General features: G+C 40.7%; 1 protein-coding gene across 1 annotated transcript in view; it reads left to right on the forward strand.

The window, feature by feature from the left end:
* swap70b (switching B cell complex subunit SWAP70b) overlaps positions 1-15,886 on the forward strand; it is a 34,648-nt gene extending 18,762 nt beyond the window's left edge. The window contains exons 8-13 of the mRNA XM_020593386.1: positions 4,459-4,566; positions 5,392-5,558; positions 8,267-8,465; positions 9,176-9,272; positions 13,248-13,373; positions 14,629-15,886. Of these exons, the coding sequence (XP_020449042.1) occupies positions 4,459-4,566; positions 5,392-5,558; positions 8,267-8,465; positions 9,176-9,272; positions 13,248-13,366 (690 nt within the window). The 3' untranslated portion in view covers positions 13,367-13,373; positions 14,629-15,886. The remainder of the gene's footprint in view (positions 1-4,458; positions 4,567-5,391; positions 5,559-8,266; positions 8,466-9,175; positions 9,273-13,247; positions 13,374-14,628) is intronic.
* The last annotated feature ends 6,212 nt before the right edge of the window (positions 15,887-22,098 follow it).

A 22,098-nucleotide genomic window follows, 5' to 3' on the forward strand; every position in this document is an offset into this window, starting at 1 on the left:
TGTTTTTAGCTACACACCACTTAACCAACAGACACACACATTCACACATTGATTTTCTTCATGTTTTGACTACTGCTATGACCAGCTGCAAAGCTGGTGAGAGAGACGTCCCGGTTGACGTTTCTGTGTAGTATGGGGCTAGCCCAACCGAGGTGATATAATGTATAGGCCTGGTGGGTTCAGGGTCTTTTTCATCTTACATCTGTCTGCTTGCAGGATGGAGGTGCAAGATATCTGAGCGTGTAATGTTAACTTGACCTGTGATCCTTTGAATAAATCAGCAGTTTGAAGTTACTTGGACTGCTTCGTCTCTCAGAGTCAGTATGGTAAAAAGTACCGGGTACAACAGAGGCATTTTAATAGTTGTAGAATTTGTTCATGAAAATGTAGAACATGTGAAAAATCGTAGAACAGACAAGAGGAGCAGTAAAGACGTCTGCTCTCGCTTGCAACCTGGGTTTTCTTTGTCAAAGAGATGTTAACTTTAAGCATAAGCCCTCAGTATAATGTAGAACACCACGTTTGACTGTGACCTCAATAATAAATATAAAATTGATGTCTACACAATGTCAACAAAAGACAAAAGTTCCATACAGTTCAAATTTATAGCATAGCTGTCATTTTGTATTAGATTGTACTGGTGTACCTAATATAAAAGAAAAAATCTTATCAATCTACAGTGATTAAAAAACACTGAAGAGGGTGTGAGACACAATGGGGCTCATGAAGTTCTCTGCCAAGAAACACAAACAGCTTGGCAGTAAAAATAGACTTGGACTAAAAGCGGAGGGCTGTCGGAGAGCGTGGCGTGGTGACTAAGGTCATGAAGAGAGGAAAGAAAAACTGTGGAAAAGTTTTGTCTGTACTTGATGTTTGCTAGCCCCTGAGCACAGACTGTAGCTGCAGCCGGAGAACACAACCAAAACATAATAAAACATCAAGAAAGCCGTTCACTGGAATTTGTTAGTGAGTGAATGAGACCCGTGGGATTTCCCCAAATGGAATTTCTAAACCTGTAAGGCCTAAAAAAAGTCCTTGAGGCATCTGACTCAGGTAGTTTGACAAAACAAGAAAGATGTGAGGACTTCCTCTCCCTGCACAGAGAATGAAGCTGTTGTTCTCAAATAGCCGTAGAAGCAGCACAGACTGACAGCTTTGTGTTTGTGTTTACACAGCTGACTCAGCTGTTTGGATATGAAGTGTGTGTTCATCAGCTATTCTCTGGTTTCATTGTGTTCTTTGTTCTGGAGGGCAGTCTTCTCTTAGACACAAGTCTCGACTGAACCTGTTGGGTTAGGCTCCATCAGAACCACACATCAGAGGTCTTCACACCTGATCTGAGCAGATGGCTTAAATACTAACTGCGCATGTCGTATTTAATTTTCTAGTGCTGTGTGACAACACAGCTTATGAGGTAGGTCTGCTATAAACAGACCCTTAGGTTGTGCTGATTTAAATGTTTTGTTGCAGTGCCGCTCCATCCAGCGCAAGGCCAGAGTGTAAAGTGCACAGTTCTGGTAGTTTGTGTAAAATGCACACAGTTTTCCTTGTGATGAGATAAAATAGGTTGGGCATGGTGACTTTCCCCTTGTTATATTATTAAACATTGTGCAGTGACTTGGCACCTTCTCAGTTTTTGGATTCATTGATCTGAGCCAAGCAGATTCCTGAAGACGGTCACGGTGCCGCACCCTGGTTGAAACGTTTTTGTTGGTAATTCTGGATGTCACAAAAAGGACATGTATTTCCTAGTGAATAATTTTCCAAATATATCATCACTGTAGTCATTTACTGTGGCAAAACAATGTCTGACTGGATGAACAGCATTCCTCAGAGATGATATCTCACCTTAAAATAGCATAGACACAATTACAAATGATGAGCGGTTCTCAACCGACCGTCAGCTGGCTCCAGTCGCTGCTGTGTTTCCCAGTAGATCACCTAAAATCTCAGACTCACTGCCCACTCATTAATATCAGTAGTAGCTGGGCTCCACCCCGCGGCCTACAACACCGAGTCTGTCACTTACTGCAAACAGAGGAATGTGGATTGCAGAGTGGTGACAATAGTCTCCATTAAACATGTTCTACCAGTTAATCTCCCTAAACCCGACTCACACAGACATGTGTGTTAACGGCGTTGAGTCGTGTTAAAACGCAGTGATAATGTGGATTTGCCAGATACTGAGGGTGAAAAGCTGCTTCCTGTTAAAACTATAAACGGTTAACAGGAAGTGTCAGCTTCTCAGTCAGAGGCCTGATATCATACAGACTTAACATGTTCATTCATTTACATCTGTTTCTAATTTGATAGCTTTATTTCCAGGGTCGTTTTTGTTTGGTTTATTGATGGCACTTCCTGGCCACTTTATTAGGTACAATCCAAAACAACAGGTTGGCAACAAAGTCTTACCTAACAACCAAAAAAAAACAAAAAAAAAAACAAAATATTTTATTTAGCTTTAACAGTAACTTCATACTTTGACTTCCCTATATTTGTTGTAACTTTTGTTACAATTTATTTCTCAAACTGATTTAATAATACAAAATGCAGTATAATCATAAGACTAATGATCCTCGGTGGGAAATTCACAAGCTACCCAGCAGTACTTCAGATTATATAGATATATTTACCAGCTACAGCATTAAAATGATGAACACAATAATGCATCAATAATTATAATCCAGTAATATTAATGTGCCATTTTGCATAATAACTACTTTTACTGTTTGGACTTTATATTTTGGTGTTAATACTTTTGTACTTGTACTACAGACTATTTTTACAGTGTGATATTCCTACTTAAGTAAACAGTAGGAGAACTACTACTTCTTAAAAATGAAATCTTTATTAAAAAATAAAATGCCTATTTTTAAGCTTAGCATCTTATTTAAGCGGCCTTCACTGGGTTTCCTGTACAGTGGAGTACAAGGCATTTTGCAGCATTGTGACAGGCGGTGAGATGGAGTCAAACCAGTTCAGAGTTGTGTAGCTACGGTGCTTGTAGGAGACAACAGTTCGTCTTTGTCTGGAAAGACACTGCTCTGGGAGTGAGCAACAATCTGCCACCGAGGTGCAAGTCTCCGTCTCACATAGCTGGTCACAATGAACACAGAAGGAGGGGGCCCTCGGGGTCACTGCGGTGTGGACACGGCTACACAATAGGCACTCCAGCTCTCGCACTATGCTGTGGACAGTTTACAGCTGGGTGATGAGTCGACAGAGTTACTGCTCAAACATCCACACACTTAATTCACTTAAAGATTTATTTCCTGTTTCAATGTACAGGGAGGGTTTGGCATGCAGCAACTTGGGACCAGTTAGGCTTTACAGGGATTTTAGGATTAATAAAACTAGTTATAAAAAGAGAAATGACCACAAACCTGGTACCTTTTCATGCTTAAACATTGCCATCTCTTTACATGTTAAGTGTCTGCTTTATTTAGGTAAAACAAAGCTGTACAGTGACAAATCAGCGCCAACACACGGAGACAAAACAGAAATGAGCTACCCAGACAACACAGGGGCTACAGGAAGATGAGCTGAGTTTATGATTTACTGTTTAAGGTATAGACTATAAAGTAAGGTAATGGAAAGATTTACAGTTTGAAATGTGTCAAAGGGCTGAGGATGTGCAGAGAGGAACCACCTCTGAAGATATTTCAAGAATGGTGACTCTACATCCACTTCGAGCATTTCTCACATTAGCTGTCAGGTCACAAAGCCAGTGTGTAATGGATATTTTAGTTCTGCTACTGGACTTTAATAGTCTTTGTCTGTGGTGATTTAGGGGACAAGCAGAAATGTCTGAGTTTCCCAGGTTCAAGCCCAGAGTACACATGGTCTCCCTGTGTCTGCGTGGGGTCTCTCCGGCTTCCTCTCACAGTCCAGACATACAGCTTAGGTCGACTGGTGAATCTAAATTGCCCATAGGAGTGAGAGTGAGTGTCCAGGGCGGACCCCGCCTCTCGCCCAGTCAGCTGGGATTGGCTTCAGCCCCCCTGTGACCCTATTCAGGAAAAAGTGGTATAGATGATGGATGGATGAAGAGATACAGTTCATAACTATAATAATTTCCCACCTTACTCTTGTTTCTTTTTTTAATGCATAGTTTCTGAGGAAAGAAATATTTTATTATATATTAGATTTTATTATGTGGACATCTGCACCAAGAGAAATTCTGATTTAACAGTTGGTACTATTTACGTTCCTTAATTGCTCTTTACAGCGTGCTTAGCCGCCTACTGTGTAAAAATAACTCGAGTGTAATTCCCCCTATAGAAGATGGTAACAGTGAAACTCGCTGTCACATGGGTTTAGGTCTTTTTACCTTTTTTTTCCTGTTAAGTGTTTCAGCTTTTAAATTCAGGTGAAATACATGTTTAACAGCTGTCCTTTGGAAAATTTAGACGGTGTGTTAAAAGGTGCTCTTTTAACTAATAGTTTTTTTTTCTCCAGGCTCTGGATGAGGCGGCAGCTAACGCAGCAGAAGAAGAACAAAGGCGTCTTCAAACCCATACTGAACTCCAGGACCGCTACAGGATGGACCTGGAGAGAGAGAAAATGGTACGCGGTAACTCCTCAACATCCTCACGCAAACGTTACGTCAGAACAAGTGGTAGAGCAAGAGCAACTAAAAAAAACACTTCTGGTGTTTGTTTTTTTGGGGTCAAATCTTAAATATTGCACCTGTTAGCTATCAGCATGCATCAGGCTAACTGAAATGTAGAAATGATTCACAGGAGAACAGAAAAACCACAATAACCCACAGTGAAGATAATTTAGAGTTGAGACAATAATGGTAACAGCAGGTGACTCATTCTAAGATGTGCCGGTAGCTGAACTACATATACATACAGTATGTGGTGAAGATGTCTGTGTAGCTTAAATAGCACTGACAGTTTGTCATTTGATTCTAAGTGGAGACAAGTACGTTTTACTCTAAGCACCAGAAAGCATCTACACCCTTTCGCCGCCTCTAGTGATAACATCTTGTCGTGTTCAGCGCAGTGTGGATGTGGTGTGCCAGTAGATGAGCTTTATCGATCTTAAATGTACAGTGACTAAAAGCAGCAAATAGCAAATCTTTACTTTTTAATAGCTGGAATTTAGCTAGCTTTGGTGAGAAGGTTTATCATGTCAAATCTGTGCCAATTCATAAACACCTTTAACAGAAGATCAATTTAAAAGAGATGCTGGCTAATCACAGGTATGTGTATGTTTGTACACAACGTGTACTCTACTACACTATGACAGTAGTAAAGAGTACAACACCAGGCTGCTCTGAAATCGTCACCTATTCATTATGACCACTTAAAGGCTCTTCAGGCGGAGCATTGATAGCGAGTTCCAGTTGAAGTATTTCATTTGTACATGTTCCTTGTTCAACAGGTACGGCAGCAGATGGAGCAGCAGGTGGCCCAGAAGTCCACTGAGCTGGAGCAGTACCTGCAGCGGGTCCGTGAACTAGAGGACATGTACAGTCAGCTGGAGGATGCTCTGGAGGACGAGAGGCACGCCAGACAGGACGAGGAGGCCGTCCGAAGGTTGCAGGCACGGTGAGTCGGCAGAGAGGGAGAAATACTCTCAGGCTGCATCAGACATGTTTCAACAGACAAGAAAATGGATGTGTAAACGTATATTGGCCTGAACCAATTCATTAATTGTACAGATTGTTAGGTATTTTTAGTCAGATAGAAATTAGATAGATACTTTATGTATTAGAAATGTTTAGTGGAGATAGGATGTCTAGTTAGACTGTTAAATGCTTAGGCATGCTTATGAGTTTCTACAGGGTACATCTGGTCAAGGATAACTAGAGAGAAGAGTTGATGACTGTCAGCAGACAGGATGTTTAATATTATTATTATGACGTGTATAACTGTAGCCTTAGCCATAATATGTTCTTATGTTTAAGTCACGACATGTTACTAGAATAAATCAGCACTGTTTTGAAGTTACTTGGACTGTCTCGTCTCTCAGAGTCAGTATGGTAAAAAGTACCGGGTACAACAAGTGTGGCTCTGTGAGACGAGACAGTCCAAGTAACTACAAAACAGTGCTGATTTATTCCATGAACACAGGCAAAAATTAACATTACACGCTCAGGTATCTTGCACCTCCAAACGGCACGCAGGCAGATGTAAGATGAAAGACCCTGAACCCACCAGGCCTATACATTATATGCACTCGGTTGGGCTAGCCCCATACTACACAGAAACGTCAACCGAGACGTCTCTGTTACCAGCTTTGCAGCTGGACATAGCAGTAGTCAAAACATGAAGCAAATCAATGTGTGTGTGTGTGTGTGTGTGTGTCTGTTGATTAAGTGATGTGTAGCTAAAAACATTCTCATGACCTCTAGTAACATGTCGTGACTTAAACATAAGAACATATTATGGCTAAGGCTACAGTTATACACGTCGTAATAATAATATTAAACACCCTGTCTGCTGACAGTCATCAACTCTTCTCTCTAGTTATCCTTGACCAGATGTACCCTGTAGAAACTCATAAGCATGACTAAGCATTTAACAGTCTAACTAGACATCCTATCTCCACTAAACATTTCTAATACATAAAGTATCTATCCAATATCTATCTGACTAAAAATACCTAACTGTAACAACTTTTTTAAAGTCATCTCAGGCCGTCTGAAATCACTCAGTACTCACTATATAGTGTGTTCACAATTTTGTAGTGGTGTCTGAATGCTGAGTGTCTAAATCTGTCCTTGTATAGTGCACTCAAAAATGACTGTGTCTATGGCATGTACACAATGCAACGCTGTGTTTTATCAGTGGGAAAGTTACTGTTCAGCAGTTCCACAGCTGTTAGGGATGACACCAAATGACAATGATTAGTGTTGGAAACCTCAGTTTACTGCTCACTACTGAGTGAACTACTGAGTGTACATCATAAAGGAGGAATGAATGAAGGAGTGATGTCAGCCTTAAAGCACAAAGAGAAAAGTCAAACGTGAACCAGAGTAGTTGTTTTCTGGCGGTGTTAGCGCACCACACACCAACAGTTTAATATCACCAAAGAAAGCAATAATATGAAAATACTAGCAACAAAACAAATTGTATTCATATTGTCACAGCCTATCCAGCACCTGTTTATCAGCTGATAAAGATTCAGTATCATACATGCAGTCTCACAGGTAGTCTGTAGTTCATGTAAGCTGGCACCTCTGTTCCCACTGTGTAACAAGTAGTTTCCCAGCAAAACAAAATGTCTTCTGTCAGCTAAAAAGCTGGTATTAAACTCCTGCATCAACAACAAACATCTTCAGACCAACCACAAGTTTGTTAGCTCATAAGCATAAATAAAAACATACACAAACATGGTGTTAGCGGTCCAACTGAGGTGAGATAAATATATGTATTGCGAACGCCAGTTGTCTTCAGTTATCAGCTCCTCAGTGTTTACTTGACATTTAATGCACAGTTAACTGTCTATGGGGGTCTTTTAGCCTAAAGCCTTTATAGCCTATACTCTGCTCCTTTAACATACAACTTCTGCTTCCTTCTTCCCCCCCCGTCCTTTCTTCCTCTGTGCTGACATTTACTTTCCACAGTGTTTGATTAACCCGCTGTGTCAGTCCTTTAGATAACAGACCATAAAGTGTTTGCCGTCATCCGAACAGCCCACCAATCTTCTACCATGTTAGATTAGGTTTGTTGTAAAGCAGCGTGAAAGCAGTGTAGAGATTTCTAGGTGTGAGGTCAGGCTAAAGGCAGGGCTGGAGTTACTGGTCTGCAAGGATGTTGTCAGTAGTTTAGCTACACTTCCTCCCTGGTAGATAATGACCCACACTAGTGTTAACAGATGTTTTAGTGTGAATGGAAGTTCACCAGATCTGCATCACAGGACCATTTAGATAATAGTAAGAGACACTGATAACTGAGAGGAAATCTGGAGTAAAGTAGTCAGTGTCATAATGTAAAAGTACTACAGTTCATAACTGCACTATAGCACCACCTACTGACACACCAACCACCTCTATCAATTTATACATTTGCTTAATTGTATTTATTACACTGGGGAAATACTTTGTATTCACATTCATTGAGATTTAGAGTTGCCATTTCCACATTTACTACTTTATGTGGCCTGTTCAAGTTTGTTTTAAAACAACTGACTGAACATGGGGTTATATTGTAGTACCGAAGAAATTAGAAATGTCAGTCGGTCAGTAAAAGAAAGGAAGAATGTATGTATATTATATTCTGTTCTTACCCTTGTTAATGTCTGTGTGGAGCAGATTACTGGAGGAGGAGGCTGCAAAGAGGGCAGAGCTGGAGCAGACCCACCTGCGGCAGCAGCGGGCAATCTCAGAGACAGAGGCTGAGAAACAGGAGCTGGAGAAGGAACGTCTGGCTAAAGAGAGTGCCTTGCAGGCTGCAATGGCACAGCTGGAACAACTGGAGCAAGAGAGGCTTGGAGCCCTGGAGCAGTACCAGGTCAGCTCAGAGGACTGAGACATGGGAAATAACTAGGGTCTAGAGATGCACCAGTACGTCGGCACAGACCAAAAGCATAGCGTGTGCAGTGCGTAGTGTCTCACGTGCACCACAGGTGAAGCTCGTGCCCGTGTATGTACCAGGTGTGTGTTCACTGGTGCAATGGAACCACCTGGTGTACAACTTGAATAATATTCATTCAAGAATAGTTATAAGCCTTGCAGCTGAAATTTGTGAGCTTATACTGCAGTTTTTAAACTACATTAGTTTTGAAAGGGGAAAATTAAAACTGTTTTAATTCTTTGCAGGATTACATTTATACGCTTGTCTTGCTTTATTTTTTTTGGTTCTAATACCAATTTGACTAGGCATGGATAGCATATACCACTACGCTGACCAACAGTGTGCTCTAACAACGCACGTGTAACAGTATCACAGGTATGAACAGATACTTCCCATCATTATGGATAGTGAGGATAGTTTTCAGTGTTGGGGAAGAGCTGAATATACCCATACACATTCATTAAGGAACTGGTGTCACTGCTGGATGACATGCAGCTATTTCAGCAGTAAAGTTAATATTAATTACATATTTGTTGATGCAATGTACAAAAGAGTGATGTACAAATATTAGGTTTCTAGAGTACTCTACAAACACTCTCCTTATATTTTAATAACTGTGGTGCATTTTCTCTTTATGTATGAGCCAGACAGTGATGAAGAAGCTGGAAGACGCAACAAACAACACAAAGACCTGGAAGCACAAGGTGGCTGAACATGAGGGACTGTTACGGCTCATTCAGCCAGGTAACAACTCACTAACCGTTAGACGTTTGTACTTCTGTCTTTGAGAACCAATTAGAGCACTTCATCTTGAGCGTAGGGGCATTTTGTCCAGATGTGGTTCTGTTGGCTGCAGAGCGGTTTGCAACCAAGTGAGTGAGTAATGCAAACTACAACTGCCACTTGTGGGGTGGATGCTGAAATGCTGCGGTTGCTTATGTGTTCTTTGAAGGACCCTGTGATATTTGGCCATTAAGTGTTAAAGCCAGACACTCCCACCAGGATTTGAACCTGGTGCTTCTATTGGAGACAATAGTTGTGTTGCATACACCACAGGAGTTCAGGAATAGCTTTACCACAGTGCTCAGCCAGCATGCCTACGTTACTTAACTGTCCCTGCACAACCCTTTTTTGTCATTTTATAGCCATTATAAACTGCGCAAACAGCCATATCCTACAGCAGAGACTGGTCCACCCGAAGGACAAAACACCCAGACATAAACAGAGTGATGTGGTGTTTGCAATTAAGTGTACAGTGCCTTGCGAAAGTATTCGGCCCCCTTGAACTTTGCGACCTTTTGCCACATTTCAGGCTTCAAACATAAAGATATAAAACTGTAATTTTTTGTGAAGAATCAACAACAAGTGGGACACAATCATGAAGTGGAACGAAATTTATTGGATATTTCAAACTTTTTTAACAAATAAAAAACTGAAAAATTGGGCGTGCAAAATTATTCAGCCCCCTTAAGTTAATACTTTGTAGCGCCACCTTTTGCTGCGATTACAGCTGTAAGTCACTTGGGGTATGTCTCTATCAGTTTTGCACATCAAGAGACTTAAATTTTGCCCATTCCTCCTTGCAAAACAGCTCGAGCTCAGTGAGGTTGGATAGAGAGCGTTTGTGAACAGCAGTTTTCAGTTCTGTCCACAGATTCTCGATTGGATTCAGGTCTGGACTTTGACTTGGCCATTCTAACACCTGGATATGTGTATTTGTGAACCATTCCATTGTAGATTTGGCTTTATGCTTTGGATCATTGTCTTGTTGGAAGACAAAGCTCCGTCCCAGTCTCAGGTCTTTTGCAGACTCCATCAAGTTTCCTTCCAGAATGGTCCTGTATTTGGCTCCATCCATCGTCCCATCAATTTTAACCATCTTCCCTGTCCCTGCTGAAGAAAAGCAGGCCCAAACCATGATGCTGCCACCACCATGTTTGACAGTGGGGATGGTGTGTTCAGGGTGATGAGCTGTGTTGCTTTTACGCCAAACATAACGTTTTGCATTGTTGCCAAAAAGTTCAATTTTGGTTTCATCTGACCAGAGCACCTTCTTCCACATGTTTGGTGTGTCTCCCAGGTGGCTTGTGGCAAACTTTAAACGACACTTTTTATGGATATCTTTAAGAAATGGCTTTCTTCTTGCCACTCTTCCATAAAGGCCAGATTTGTGCAGTATACGACTGATTGTTGTCCTATGGACAGAGTCTCCCACCTCAGCTGTAGATCTCTGCAGTTCATCCAGAGTGATCATGGGCCTCTTGGCTGCATCTCTGATCAGTCTTCTCCTTGTATGAGCTGAAAGTTTAGAGGGACGGCCAGGTCTTGGTAGATTTGCAGTGGTCTGATACTCCTTCCATTTCAATATTATCGCTTGCACAGTGCTCCTTGGGATGTTTAAAGCTTGGGAAATCTTTTTGTATCCAAATCCGGCTTTAAACTTCTCCACAACAGTATCTCGGACCTGCCTGGTGTGTTCCTTGTTCTTCATGATGCTCTCTGCGCTTTAAACGGACCTCTGAGACTATCACAGTGCAGGTGCATTTATACGGAGACTTGATTACACACAGGTGGATTCTATTTATCATCATTAGTCATTTAGGTCAACATTGGATCATTCAGAGATCCTCACTGAACTTCTGGAGAGAGTTTGCTGCACTGAAAGTAAAGGGGCTGAATAATTTTGCACGCCCAATTATTCAGTTTTTTATTTGTTAAAAAAGTTTGAAATATCCAATAAATTTCATTCCACTTCATGATTGTGTCCCACTTGTTGTTGATTCTTCACAAAAAATTACAGTTTTATATCTTTATGTTTGGAGCCTGAAATGTGGCAAAAGGTTGCAAAGTTCAAGGGGGCCGAATACTTTCGCAAGGCACTGTAGTCAGGAGTGTAATGACTTGTACATTGGTGAAACTAAGCAGCCGCTTCACAAATGCATGGCCCAACACAGGAGGGCCAACTCCAGTGGACCAGAGTCAGCAGTCCACCTCCACCTGAAGGACAAAGGACATTCTTTTGAGGACAGTGAAATCCAGATCCTCTCTAGAGAACACCACTGGTTTGAGAGAGGAGTCAGGGGCAGTGGACTCAGATACAACTTGTCATCCATCTACAACTCTGTTTTGAAATCTCTACCCCAATTCACACCAGGGCAATAGGTGTGGGTCCACAGGTGAGGGTTCAAAGACAGCTAACGACTCTCACCGATACCAGACCGTAATGACTCAGTCGTTAGGACTGTTGGCCACAAAAGGACTGGAACACCACCCAGGGGGATAAACACCTCCTGCTCACCACCAGTCAGACAGAACTGATGAAGCCTCTTGAATGAGAGGTGAAACGTCTTCTACCTAAAACTACATCCAGATTATTTCTTCTAATTTTTTCAGCGGCTCATTCAGTTACACAAGCGAGTAGTCATATGCCTCTAACTGGTCAAGTTTCAGTTTACATGCATGTCTGCCCAGACTCGTATGCAGTGAAGGCTGATTTGGAAAATTAATGCCCAAATTACTTCAGAACACCACATACTAGCTACTTCAATTATTTCTCTACACAGGTACAAATGTTGCCTTTGTCTAGTTTCCCAATAGATTCATTGGTAAAATTTGTAAAGCAGAAACAACAACTATTCCTTTTAATCCTGAGACACTCATCATACTATCTCAGCCAACTGTGTAGAGTCGATTCCTCAAAGCAAGTTACAACCAAACACAGTGCAAAAAGGCTAAAAGGAGAAAATGAGAGATCCCAGTTCTGCAGATATTTTGTCCAAAGTACAATTACGTCTTTGAGTTGAGAGTTTGGACAGACTGTGTTTAAATTAAAGATGATTGCGGGCTTAATTCAGGTGTTTTTCATCATTTCAAGCTAAAACACAAATGAAGATGCAGTTCTTAAATGTGAAATCTATAAATGTGCTTACATTTTTTACAGTTGCAAAAAAGCAAGTGAACCATTTGGTATGATCTGGTTTTCTACATGGTTTGGTCAGAACATGTGATCCAAGTCACAAATATAGACAAACTGTGTGCTGAAGCTCATACCACACAAACAGTTATAATATTTAATGTCTTTACTGAACCCAGCTATTAAACATTCAAAGTGCTGTTGGTAAAAGTAAGCAAACCCCTGGATTTATGAACTGGTTGAAGCTCCTCTGGCAGCAGCAACGTCCAACCAGCTCTTCCTGTAGCTGTGGATCAGACCTGCACCACGTTGGGGTAACGTTTTTAACAAAGAAATGTCAGCTAGTACAGGTGCAAGGCTGGAGACTGACATTCAATCGTGAGTAGAGGCAGGTCACTGCTGGTTTTATTCTCTGTAGGGGGATTGTTGAAAAATACTATTAATATAGAAAATGACTGGCCTCATTCTTTAGCCTCTCAATTTGCTGCAGTGATCTAGATGTGTACTTCGGGACACCACTGTGACATCACTATTGGGTGTTATAGGTGCGACAGAGAACATTTCCGGCCACACCCATCAGTGATTCTAGCTTTTGGCAGAAATGGAACACACCTGACTGAAAGTTTGCTGGAATTACTCTCTACATTTCTTATGGGACTTGTATTGATCGTCCTTAACTTGTCATCTCTAATGCATTTCCATTGAAGATTTTACAGTTAAGGTGAATTATGGACATTTGTGGTCCATCTAGAATGAAATATTCGTACCTCTATGGTGAACTGTCTCATGAATTTGTCCCTCTCCAGGTGCCAAGGGGCAGCAGCTGATCACCAACTGGGGCATAGCAGCGTTTTCTGAAGCAGAGCTCAGCCTAAGGGAGAAGGAATGGCAGAAGATGAAGAACCAGGCGACTCAGGCTCAGTAGAGCCACTGTAAGCCCTGAACCTTTACCATGTCTACAGCTCAGAGGAAACACACTGTTGTGCTAACACATATCTAAGTAGTGACTGGAAGGAGTTCTCTGGTAACCAAGTTTCAGTGGAATCCATATATGTGATTTGCCAGGATAATATAAGGCATTTTGTATTAAAGGAGGATTAAATAATCAATGGACTCCATCCCTTGTATGAGTCTACCAGCAGGAACCAGCACAGATAGAACTGGTATGCTTTTAAACAATCCTCTGCCACTATAGATTACAGGAGCAACATAGACGATCCAGTCCAGTGGTGGAAGAAGTACTCAGATCCCTTATTTTAAAGTAAAAGTAGCAATGCCACAGTGTAAAAATACTCTGTTACAAGTAAAGGTCCTGCATTCAAACTGTTACTTAAGTAGTAGTACAAAGTATTAACATCAAAACATACTTAAATTACTACAAGTACTCATTATGCAGAATGGCAGACTTAAAATGAATGAATATTGTTGTTGTTGTGTACATCACATTTAATGTTGCAGCTGGTAAAGAGGAGCTAGTTTTAATGAGCTTACTATTTGAAGTAATTTATATACTGCTGGGTAGCTTGTGAATTTTCCACCAGAGACTAATAAAGTCTTATGATTATACTGTAATTTTTGTATTAATCTTGTTCTGAAACATAACTAAAGTTATAAAATAAATGTAGCAGAGTAAAAAAAGTGCAATATTTGCCCCTAAAATGTGGTGAAGTCAAAGTATGAAGCAGCACAAAATGAAAATATTCAAGTACAGATACTTAAAAATGGTACTTAAGTACAATACTTGAGTAAATGTACTTGGTTACGTTTTACCACTGCTCCAGTCACATTTTCACCTTGGGATTAAGTTCACCACTTCTACCAGAGATCCAGCAAAAACACCGGGAAAATGCTTGAATATTCGCTTTGCGTTGAAAACGAGCAGCTAAAGCCTAGATTGTTGGTGTGTTCAGCACGTAAGGAGTTTTCTTTCCAAAATGGGGTATAGAATGTTACATTATTTGCAAAGACAAAACTGCTAAATTGGGGAAGCTGGGCGATATAGAGAAGTGAAGAAAGAAAATCCCACTGAGATTTCTAATTAAAAATCCAGCCCCAGAACACAGTTTTAAATAGTACATTGTAAATTTCACTACATTTGCTTACACTATAATGATTTACTTCTTTAAAATGAATTGACATTAACATGATATTTGTTTTTACCGGACTTGAATGAACACCATTTCCCAGAAGCCCGAGCGCATCGCAGCTGAACCATCGCCACCGGTCGACTGGCAGGAGAATTCAACTGAGGTCTCAAGTCGAGAGACGGAGCTACATCTTAACTTTTTAAGCTGTAAAGAAACATGAGAGAAGTGAAACTAATATCATAAACACAGTTAATGCAGTGCTACTTGGACAGCTTACGTTCAGAAGAGTTAAGTATATAACTTGTGTATAATGTGTGTACAGCCATGCTGAAAACCGATCATGGGAACAGTCCTCTTTTTTTAAGGACTAAAAAATCCTGAGAAAAGTGCTTACTCTTCTTACAATGAGCGATTAGAAAAAAATGCTAATGTATAGAGTGACTGATGCTAGTGGAACAGAGGCTAACCAGATGTGATGACACGACTTCAGCTCTCTATATTAACACTTTTAAGAACCACCACCAATGCATTATATTAGTCATTAGAGGGCCATGGCTCAAAACTGTGCGAGCTGAGCTAATGACACACCAGTGTACAAGAATGCATTCAACAGCTGAATGAATTTTAAAAGAAGTCAACATATTTCAGATCATCTGGGCCTCGGTAGGCCTGCAGCCTGTTAGGTACTGAGGCTACCAGGCTTTTGTACATGAGATGTTAGTACTTCACAGGCAGTATTAACAGCCCACAGCTGACCATGGTTAAAATCTTACCAAGCTAACAACATAACTTACCAATATCAAATGTGATGATCCTTAAAGTGAAACAGTATGTCCACCACTACCTTTCATCATTTTCTGTCTTTCTATTGAATGCACTACTGTCGACCACAGTCTGACATGTCCTACACAAATTGCTTGCATCTGTTTTGAGGTTCAGACTTCAGAGCTGCTGAACTGCATCCATCCCGATGCAAGGTCCTTGATAAAGCATAAGCTACTGAAAGTGCTACAACTGGTTCCTGTGACTACTTTCCTTACTCAATGGGACCATTTTACATGAAAGAAGGGATTTTTGTAAATATATTAACAATGGCTTTCTGGTTAACAATTAGTTTTCCTTACTAGACCTAGCTGAAGGCAGCATTGAAAGAAAAATTAGCCAAGTGAATCCTCTCCCATTTGTCTGCTTATGTGCCAGAAATAGGGCTCCAGGCATGAACGCTAACTGTAGAACATTTGCACTGCTGTTGCACTAACCATCAGTGCCTTTGAATCTGCCATTAGTGAACATTGTGATTTCTATTTTGTTTATATATGTGTGTGTGTGTAAAAAGTTGAAGACAACTATATAATAAAAGAAGCTGAATAACTGGCTTCCTCATTTATATGTAGGTTTGCATAGAATACACAGATCACAGACAAAACACTACAGAGGAATGTTTTTTTAAAATTACACAAACTACATTGGAGCTGCAACTGTTCTGATATGGATTATTATTAATTTTTAGAAGTGATAAATTCCTGTTCTTGCTGTTATATATATCACCAGTTTTCTCTGGTGTCTGGACAAAACAATACATTTAAAGACAAACTGAGTTTGACATTATCATTTTCTGACAATCAAGAAAATAATCCGCAGATTAACAAAAACAATAGTTAGTTGCTGCCCTGAACTACATATAATACTAGCCAACTATGCATGTCAATCTGAAACGACTGCTTTAACCTCCTATGTTCACCAGAGGGTGCTACAGCGCCACAAACACCAAACAGATTACAGAACTATGGTATTTCTGATGACAGAACCAACAGAGGAGCCACAGGGTCAGGTGTCAGTAAATGGACCCAGTATAGATCATCTAGGGACAGACTAGTTAGAGAAATGGTGACTTTACATCCATGACTTCACTGTTTAGATGCAGGAGACAGACAACATCATGTCCTGTTTTATGCTTGTGTAATTCTAACAATGATCAAATAATTTGTCATTCTTAGAGTTCAAAGGCAAGAAGTTTATTAAAGAGTAAAGATTAACAGTAAGGCCAATTACAGGTAGACACTGACTGTTAATTTACACAAAACCATATGCAGTCTATTTATGTGGATTTTTTTTTTTTTGCCCTTTTATCCAAAAGTTTTTTTCCCATTTGAAAAAAGATACTAAATTTGTTGGATGTTTCCATACAGACCCTTAGCAACGTTTTCATTACAATGAGCAACTCTGGTGACCGATACACAAACAGTTTTAGTGTTTAGTACTGAAATGAGTCAGTTACTTATTTGGATGAATGACAAAGCTCATCTACAACTAGTTCTATAGTTAATTATCTTTTATCAACATTTTCTAGTTGCTTCTGAAATGTAAGGGGTTTGAATATCGTAGGGTTCTGTACCACCGGTTGTACATAATTAAGATACAGACATCACACTGGACGCTGGGAAACTAATACTTTCAGCTGTTTTATGACATTGTGTTGACTTATTAAGGATTAATAAAAACAGCTAGTTAAAATAATTTGATAACTATAATAATTGCAGACTGCAGCACGAGATCATTAATCTAACCCACACACTTGATAAAGGCTTCTGCTGCTTGGTCCTACACATACATATGAGTCCAGATTGGGAGCGAATTGATATAATTATATTAATATTGTAAAAGTATTTCATCCATGTTGTCAAGACCTATCTGAAGGTTCAGATCAAAACAAACAAAAACAAACTGCTCTGGTTTGCTCACAATACCAGCTGGGAGGTTAATTGCATTAGGTCAGTTTAGACAATAAACAACGGGAAACAAATAAAGATGCTACTAAAAACATTCCTGGGGTGAACTAAACAGGTACAGTATTTAACTATCCTAACAATGTGCTCCACCGACAACGCTTTGTGGTAAATCTGCAGGTTCGGAATTTTCCTCCCCTGAAAGCAAAAAGAATGATCATCCAGTCCTGACAAGATTTGGTGTAAATGACAAAAGAAAAACTGTATCTCAGTGTTATGCAAAACAGACTACCTTGTCAAATTTCCACTCTTAGCAAGATTCAAAGATCCCCAACTAAGTTAATTAGCTCCATCTGCCCTCCATATCGTGCAACAATCGTTAATTTCAGCGAGACTGGACGGACCAAACACATACACACCAAATGCCTTCCCAAAAATCTGTGGTCCAGATGCGCTCAGCACATACCACAGCTGCACTAACATTGCTTTATGCAACAAAACGGCCCGTCATTAACGCCAAGTGCTGCACCGGATGCGCTCTATCAACTCCCCCGCCTACCATCCCTCCCAGCTCCCCAAACAGTCCCCCATAACCCCCAGCAGCGTCTGTATCCCATCATTCATCTCTTCTTTCAAACATCCTCACACTCAGCCGCCTGAGGTTATGAGGCTTGTGGCACACGTGCCGCATTCCTGAGAGATGATGCGAAACAGAAATGCATTAAATTCCTGATCTGGAATCCATTGCAGGGGGTGAGTGGCAGTTAGGCTGGAAAATAAAATAAAGCAGGGTTAGGGGTCTCACTGCCCCCTCAGGTACAACAGCATCTGAGATCAGTATCTGAAGGTGTCTGAGGAATTTGAAATATATAGGTTTCAAAAGTTTTACGAATAATGGTTATTTATAGCAAATGGGGATCTTGGAAGCAGAGGGTGCTCTTGAAACAATCAAATAAAACGCCTGCAGAACATCTACGATCTTTTGCACCATCACATATGACAATTCATGGACCCCAGGGGTGTGATGTAGCCATATTAAAAGTTCAGGGATGCATCTGGCGAGAAAGTAGACAAAAATAGCGCAACATTGCACCTTGTGATTACAGATTTCTATGGAAGAATAAAAATTCCCCAGAGAACTCATACAAGGGTCAACAACAGATGTCTTCCTCCACCCTCATAAAAATGAAAAACACCAAAAGCAGGTCCAGGAATTAACAGCAGCATTCCTCTTCACACCAACTACAGTGACTATTACTGCAAAGAGCAGCTCTGCCTGGTGGAATTTTACCTTCAGCCTTATTCTACCTGCATTTCATCCCATTTCATCGCCCTTCTGACATTTCACAACACATTAGAGCTGGATTTGTGTAATATGGGACTTGCACCAATGACTGAAGGTTTTAGTTTAGAGATTTCGTGAGGTTCAAGGGCGCAAGGAGACGGAATTTGGGACAAAGGATCTGGCTCTAATCAGCGCATCTGACTGAGGTTGACTCTGCACCCACAGGAAGGCCAAGCCCGAGGCCACAGCGGGGAAAATCAAACCCATCTTTCTCAATTGTTTATCCCAGACATAAATATCTTCTGACAGCACAAAGAGCCAAACTAAAGGTGAGCTGTGTGCCACTCTGACCTCCCATTTGTATTTTTACCATCACAGGTCAGAGGTTGATGTTGATACATGTAAAAGTGCAGGCACACAGACTCGCATTCACAGGCACATACGTACATGCATGCACAGTTTTCACACCTGGGTGCACATACAAAAATACAGAGGCTTCAAAATGAGTGCATTCAACACACCTGAATGACCACACTTGATGTACAGTATGAACGCTCCGTGCATACATTCATGCACCAAAAAATACAAGCAGCAAGTTGCAAAACTAAATACCTACAGACACACAAAGATGCACCGAAATAGGCACAAATGCACACACATACTTTTAAAAAATTCTGCCTGATATGAACTGAAATAAGCCAGCAGTGAGAGATGACTGCTTTTCTAAGTGGTCCTGCTCTGCAAGGAATGCTTTACGTGCAAAGACGGAAAGACTTCAAGAGTCAGTGTCATCCTCTTCCTCCCCCCATGAACACAAAAGAATGTGTGGCAAGGCGCAAATATAAAACACAAGTGTTTCTGTGAAAAAGAAGATGGAAAAAAATGTAACCCCCATGGACTGCACTGTGCTTCTGCCAGCACAAGAAGTTGCTCATTTTTCAATCAAAACTGTCTGACTTATGACTTAGCCAAGTTTGGAGCTGGTCCCCCACCAGAGCATTGTTTACCAGCATCCTACTTAACAGAGTATATGTAACCATGCTAAAATTACCTCCAGCACACTAAGCTTAAAGGAAGCAAGTCAGCAGAGTTCTCCTTTACCAGGTGAAAGGCCACATATTGAGGGTAGAACTACCTGCACACTCCTGTATCATCAGCCATTCCCTGAACACACGCCCCACGTCTCATCCTCTGGAATATGTGTGTCATCAAGGTAAAACTGCTGCTGCTTTTTATGACCACGGAGCAAAACAAACTGCTTTGTTCTCCTGTCAAAAAAACATGACTCAAGAGAGGGAATGGCACCTATAATGATCATCCTCTATTGAAGACATCGGTGCCACTCCACGGTGCTTCCTTTACTGGTTTTGTCAAATTTATATTGAACATCTTTTTGAGTCATGGTGACTTTACATAAAAAGTTGTGTCATAACATTTTAAAAATTGGAGTGTAAATTTTGGTAATGACACTCACCCGCTGACAATGTAATGAAATCCTTCTCAGACACAAACCTCCTTGTCACTGAATGCACATGTACTGTATGTGACTTAAGTCTATTAATACCGAGCCATTTGTCAAGTAAAAATGCAAAACAAACATTTTCTTGGTCTTCAAAGAGCCCATGGACTGCTTTTGTGTTTTCTGACTTATCTGCAATGTTACAATGATGAATTCTCATTTTAAATGTGACAAAGACAAAACAAACCACAAAAAAACAAAAACAAAGTTGTACCTATGTTGTTGCACTTCTATGTTGAAGCAACCTGGTTTATACAAGTCGCGAAAACTCTTGCTAGTGAGAGGATTTTAATGATCTATGGTGTTACTGTCAGTGCTATGCTACCTGTTGGAATTCATTTCACTACTTTGGGACTGTATGTGGACGTGTTGGGGAAGATGCAGCGACCACCAGTTGGATTTAACGACCAAAAAGCCATCTCTTTAATAGACAGATGAAGCCAAAAGTGTTACGTTGTCCAAAAGGCTTAGCAAATCCTCAGAACCAAAAACAAGAGATGACAGTACTATGTAAAGCCTTTTCTACCTCTAATGGCGCATATACCCTGTCCCATGTTCTGCTTTTGTTTCCACTGCTGTCAGCCTGCCCGGAGGCGAGTTCCCAAAGCTAAATCTCAGTCCTCCACAGGAGATAATAGAGAGGGGAGGGCATGGGCATCTCCAGGGCTGTTGCCCCTGACTGGTTTAACAGCAGTGTCATCAAATCTCAAGTAGAGAGTTACATCCATTGCGTGTGAGCATGTGCTCACACAATAAAAACAAGGTAAAACGAGGACTTCATCAAGCTGACTATGAGCAAAGTGGCAAAGACATCCCATTTCTGCAACTTCAGTTCTGCTTGTTTAACAGCTGTCATAACTGAGCACTGTGCTCTCTGCTCAGCTGTGTGTGCTATGAGTGCAGCCCCATCCTTGAAAGACTGACACCAACACCAAAAATGTACAGTGGGAGAGCAAAGCGGAACAGGTCACATCAGCTCCAGGCCACAGCTCATTAAGTTACAATGGTTGAAAAACACCATTTGATAGAGCATATCTAAAAAAAAAAAAAAAGCTAAATAAATTCAGGTTACCCAATCTTTCTTTCCATGTAGTGATGAAACATGCCCTAAACTGTAAAGTCCTAATGAAGACAATGTGACAGAAATACTTTAGCTCCAAAACTGGAGATCAACTCTCCAATTGTAATGAAGTGTTATACAATGATTTAGCTCACAAGAGTGCCAGAGTCACATTTCAAATGGCTTGAATCACTCACTGGGGAGACTGGGGTGAGTGCATGCCAGTGATATTGGCCAGATTTAGAGTTTTGATCCACTATCAACTCAGCACTGGGCAAAGATTACGGACTTTCAGCATGAGATGCCTCAGAGACAACAGATGACTCATGGCAGCAGAATGTGATGGAGCAGGAAACATCACTCGCAGTTACATTGCTAACTTCATAGGAATAACTATAGTAAACATGCTATTTTTGAAACATTTATGAGCAACGTGAGGGACATCAATGTGAAATAAAGTCCCAAAACACCTTAGAAACATGATCTATTTTTGCTCTGCTTGTTGCCTTAGTACAATAATAAAAAGGATAAACAACTGTAGACAATCAATAAATCCTTTCAATAAGTAACAATAATACAATAATTTCAGTTTAGTGAATGATTTGATGGCTGGGTTTTCCCCATCACAGAAAGGCTTAGGCACAGTGCCTAAGCCAATTAAATATAAAAAGGTGGCATATCAGAATGAATGTAAACCAATGGGGAGTTGGTGACTCCAAATGAAACGTAAGCTGGTAACAGGAACGATCTGTCAATCAACAATCAGTGTTTGGATGAACATTTGTGTGACTGGCAGCATCGCCAAACTAAATCAAACAGCTGACTGGATATTTCTCTGTACAGTCCTATCAGGACTGTGGTTATGACCTTTGGTAAGGTTAGCCTCCACAAAGAATACAAATAGTAAACTCTAACTTTGTTGGGGAGTAATTACTGTGAATGGTAACCATATACAACGCTGGAGGGACTATGTCTCTCGG

The sequence above is a fragment of the Monopterus albus genome, unplaced genomic scaffold (genome assembly GCF_001952655.1).
Source record: "Monopterus albus unplaced genomic scaffold, M_albus_1.0 scaffold19.1, whole genome shotgun sequence".
NCBI lineage: Eukaryota > Metazoa > Chordata > Actinopteri > Synbranchiformes > Synbranchidae > Monopterus > Monopterus albus.